Source organism: Seriola lalandi, unplaced genomic scaffold (assembly GCF_002814215.2).
Source record: "Seriola lalandi dorsalis isolate HSWRI2012SDOR001 ecotype SW California unplaced genomic scaffold, Sedor1 jcf7180002054127, whole genome shotgun sequence".
Taxonomy (NCBI): Eukaryota; Metazoa; Chordata; class Actinopteri; order Carangiformes; family Carangidae; genus Seriola; species Seriola lalandi.
This window is the reverse complement of record NW_019524680.1, coordinates 9,859-13,308: the sequence shown is the minus strand read 5'-3', so window position 1 is coordinate 13,308 and position 3,450 is coordinate 9,859. Positions and strand designations below refer to the sequence as shown.

General features: G+C 45.4%; 1 protein-coding gene across 1 annotated transcript in view; it reads left to right on the top strand.

Annotated features, from left to right (window-relative positions):
- The window catches only part of LOC111652953 (putative histone-lysine N-methyltransferase PRDM6), a gene marked incomplete at its 3' end in the record, with an annotated part of 14,541 nt that overhangs the window by 1,472 nt on the left and 9,619 nt on the right, over positions 1-3,450 (top strand). Inside the window, exon 2 of the mRNA XM_087173223.1 lies at positions 127-872. Coding sequence (XP_087029349.1) covers positions 143-872 — 730 coding nt within the window. The remainder of the gene's footprint in view (positions 1-126; positions 873-3,450) is intronic.

Sequence of the window (3,450 nt, the reverse complement as noted above, 5' to 3'; positions counted from 1 at the left end):
GTGTGTGTGTGTGTGTGTGTGTGTGTGTGTGTGTGTGTCCTCCACGTCCCCGTCCTGCTCTGACCACTGTCTCCGTGTGTGTTGATGCTGATGATTGACGCCTCGTCCTCTCGTGTCTCCTCCCAGCAGCTGGTGGGCAGCCATGTTGAAGCCGGGCGACCCGAGCGGCTCGGCCTTCCTCAAGGTGGACCCGTCCTACCTGCAGCACTGGCAGCAGCTCTTCCCTCAGGCGCAGCTGAAGGCTCCTCTGGCCCCGCCGCCGCCTCCACCTGACCGCCTCTCCATCCCCGTGGACAGCCTGCGCCAGTCCCGCCTGCACAGCCACCTCCTGGCCTCCGCACACTGCACCTCCTCGTCTTCCTCTTCCTCCTCTACGTCCTCCTCAGCAGCTTCGTCTTCAGCGGCGGCGGCGGCGGCAGCAGCAGCAGCTGCTCTCACCCCGTCCTCCTCCATCTCCATCTCTGCCTCCGCAGGGCTCTCCCAGCTGCCCGTGCCCCAGCAGATCGCTCTCTTTGGGCAGGCGCTGGCCCCGGTGTGTGCTGGGCCTGGAGGTCCTGGAGGAGGAGGAGGAGGGGGACCAGGAGGACCAGGAGGACCAGGAGATCTGGTGGTGGTCGTCCCCCCGGAGAACCAGCAGGGTCACAACCCAGCAGTGGGGCTCCTCCATCAGGCCAAAGAGCAGAGCTGTGGGGGGGTGGGGGTGGTGTCGTCCAGCGTGAAGAGCAGCAGCAGCGGAGGAGGCGGCGAGGAGGGCGGGAAAGGAGCAACGACGAGGTTCAAACTGACGTCGGAGGAGCTGGACTACTACCTGTACGGACAGCAGAGGATGGAGATCATCCCACTGAGCAACCACACGGGAGAGATCAACAACCGTACGTACACACACACACACACACACACACACACACACACACACACACACACACACCTGTCACTGAGAGGTTGTGTTTTTGGTGATTCTACTCCTTCATCTGAACGCTGATGACGGACACGTGGCGCTCCGTCAGAGTCAAACTCATTTTCTCAGTGAGGCACAGATTGTGTGCGAGTCGCTCGGCGACGACCTTTGACCCTCCGCTGTTTAATCTCTGTTTTATTCCTCATCAGTTTCCATCACATTCCTGTAACTGTAAACGAACAGTGTCTGTGCTGCGTTCAATCCTTCTGATGATCAATAATTACTTCACAGTCATTTAATCACTGCTGCTGATTATTTCTATAATATTTCTTTCTTTCTTTAATTTAGTGTGTGTGTGTGTGTGTGAGTGTGAGTGTGAGTGTGTGTGTGTGTGTGTGTGTGTGTGTGTGTGTTATTTTACTTTAATTAATCTCTTATAGCGTTACTAAATTATTGTATAATTATCAGAAGAAAATTCCTAATTATATATAATTATATATGTAATATTTATAATTTCACAGGGAGATATTGAACCTTTAATCCTGGTGTTACTGTGTTTCTCAACACTGAATAAAATCCTACAGAAATATCAACTCTGCTTGTTAAAATATTTCTTTAATGTAAATTTATTCAAAACTCTGCAAATTTAGTGTCAGGCCTTAATTTAATTTAATTGCAGCAAAAAATTGATTCAAAATCATTGATGAAATAAAAAAAATAAGATAAAGCAGGTGAGAAATTAATTAATGATAATTAAAGTTGATTATTTCCACTTTTAAATAATTTTCTTATCTAATTTAAATTAGTGATACATTTTGAAATTTAAAGTATAACAGATTTATTTAGTAAATAAAATGAATTAAACCTGTTTATGAAACTCTATTAAACAAATAAATATTTTCCTTTATCAGCGGGTTTGAAAAGACGTCATGACGCCGTGTGTGACGTGTTACAGTTGGTTTGACAGCTGCTGTGTTGGACAGTAGGAGCTGGAGGGGGGAGCGGGGGGGGTCAGAGGTCAGAGGTCAGCAGCCTGGTCGGAGTTCAGACCAGCTCCGAGTTAAAGTTCATCAGACTTCATTCACACTTTTAGAGAAATAAGAGATGTTGTTTTATCTGCACCTGTCCGTCCTCTCTGTTTGATCCCTGATGACGTCAACCAATCTCCAATTAAAGCGATCGATTAATTACATATTAGTTTTATTTCAGGAGTTTTTCTAAAGCTCAGGAGCAAAAAATCAAACGCTCATCAGAAGCGTTTAAACAGACAGAAGCGTTTTTTATGTTTATGTTAAAATCCTTTTTTTTTAAATCAACTTTTATAGTTAAATTATTATTTTAACAGATTTTCCTGCTGAAATTTTTCCTCCAGTTTTTTTTTTAAAAGCAGAAAAACACGTTTTTACTGCGCGTGAACTCCTTTATAACTTTGATTTCTACTGTGTGTGTGTGTGTGTGTGTGTGTGTGTGTGTGTGTGGACAGATATTGACAGAGCGCCGTCATGCATAACACACGCACACGCATACACACACACACACACACACACACGCACACGCACACGCACAGAGGTCGGGGTGTCCCGTCAGACGTTAAAACACACTCAGAGACTCAGCGGCCCTTTGCTCCGGTCTAACAGCAGAGACACACACACACACACACACACAATCGCGCGCGCCCTCTCGGTGTGAGCCTCTCCCCGTTTCCCGCTGCGCACGTGGAGACCAAAGTGAGGTCTCGTGCCTGACACTGTGGAGCGTTTTTTAAGGTGGAAGTGTAGTTTTAAAGCCGCTCCTCTCTGCAGACAGAGGTCTCACTCTGCCTGTTACACGTTGACTCCGTTTGATTTTCATCCGGTAATAAACAAGATCTCAGGAGCTTTATTATTATAATAATAATATTATATGACAGTATATAATTATAAAACTCTCTCATAGTTATTCTGTAGATGAGAGTCTGATATTTAAACATTTCTGTCTCACCATTATATTTGATACATTTTTCATTTGTTTATTATCAGGGTTTCATTAGAACATATCTGATGTATTTTTGTTTTTACTGAGCGTCACAGTTCATTTATATTCTTTTATGTTCTATTTTAATATTAATAAAACAGCTATAATCCGTTTAAAGTCTCATATTAAGTGATTGTGTTGCAGGTTGAACGTGTTTTATCTTCCTCTCCGTGATGTGTTCAGACTCTATTACAGATATATCAGTCTATCAGCTTATTGATTGATGCTTTTCCTATAATATTTCTATAAGTGCCTGAGGTTATTAACGCGCCTGTAATAACGGCCCTTTATGACTTTAGTACTTCCTGTCCTGTCCCGGTTCCGTCCCGCCGGTGTCACGGAGCTTCTCCCGCTCCCACAATGCTCCTGTGATCGGTCCGTGTCCGTGTCCGCGCGCTCTGACATCTGCAGCGCAACTTTCAGAGTTCATCATCATCGCTGCTTCTGCTTTCAGGCGGCGATCCTAAACACCACTGTGTGTGTGTGTGTGTGTGTGTGTGTGTGTGTGTGTGTGTGTGTGTGTGTGTGTGTGTGTGTGT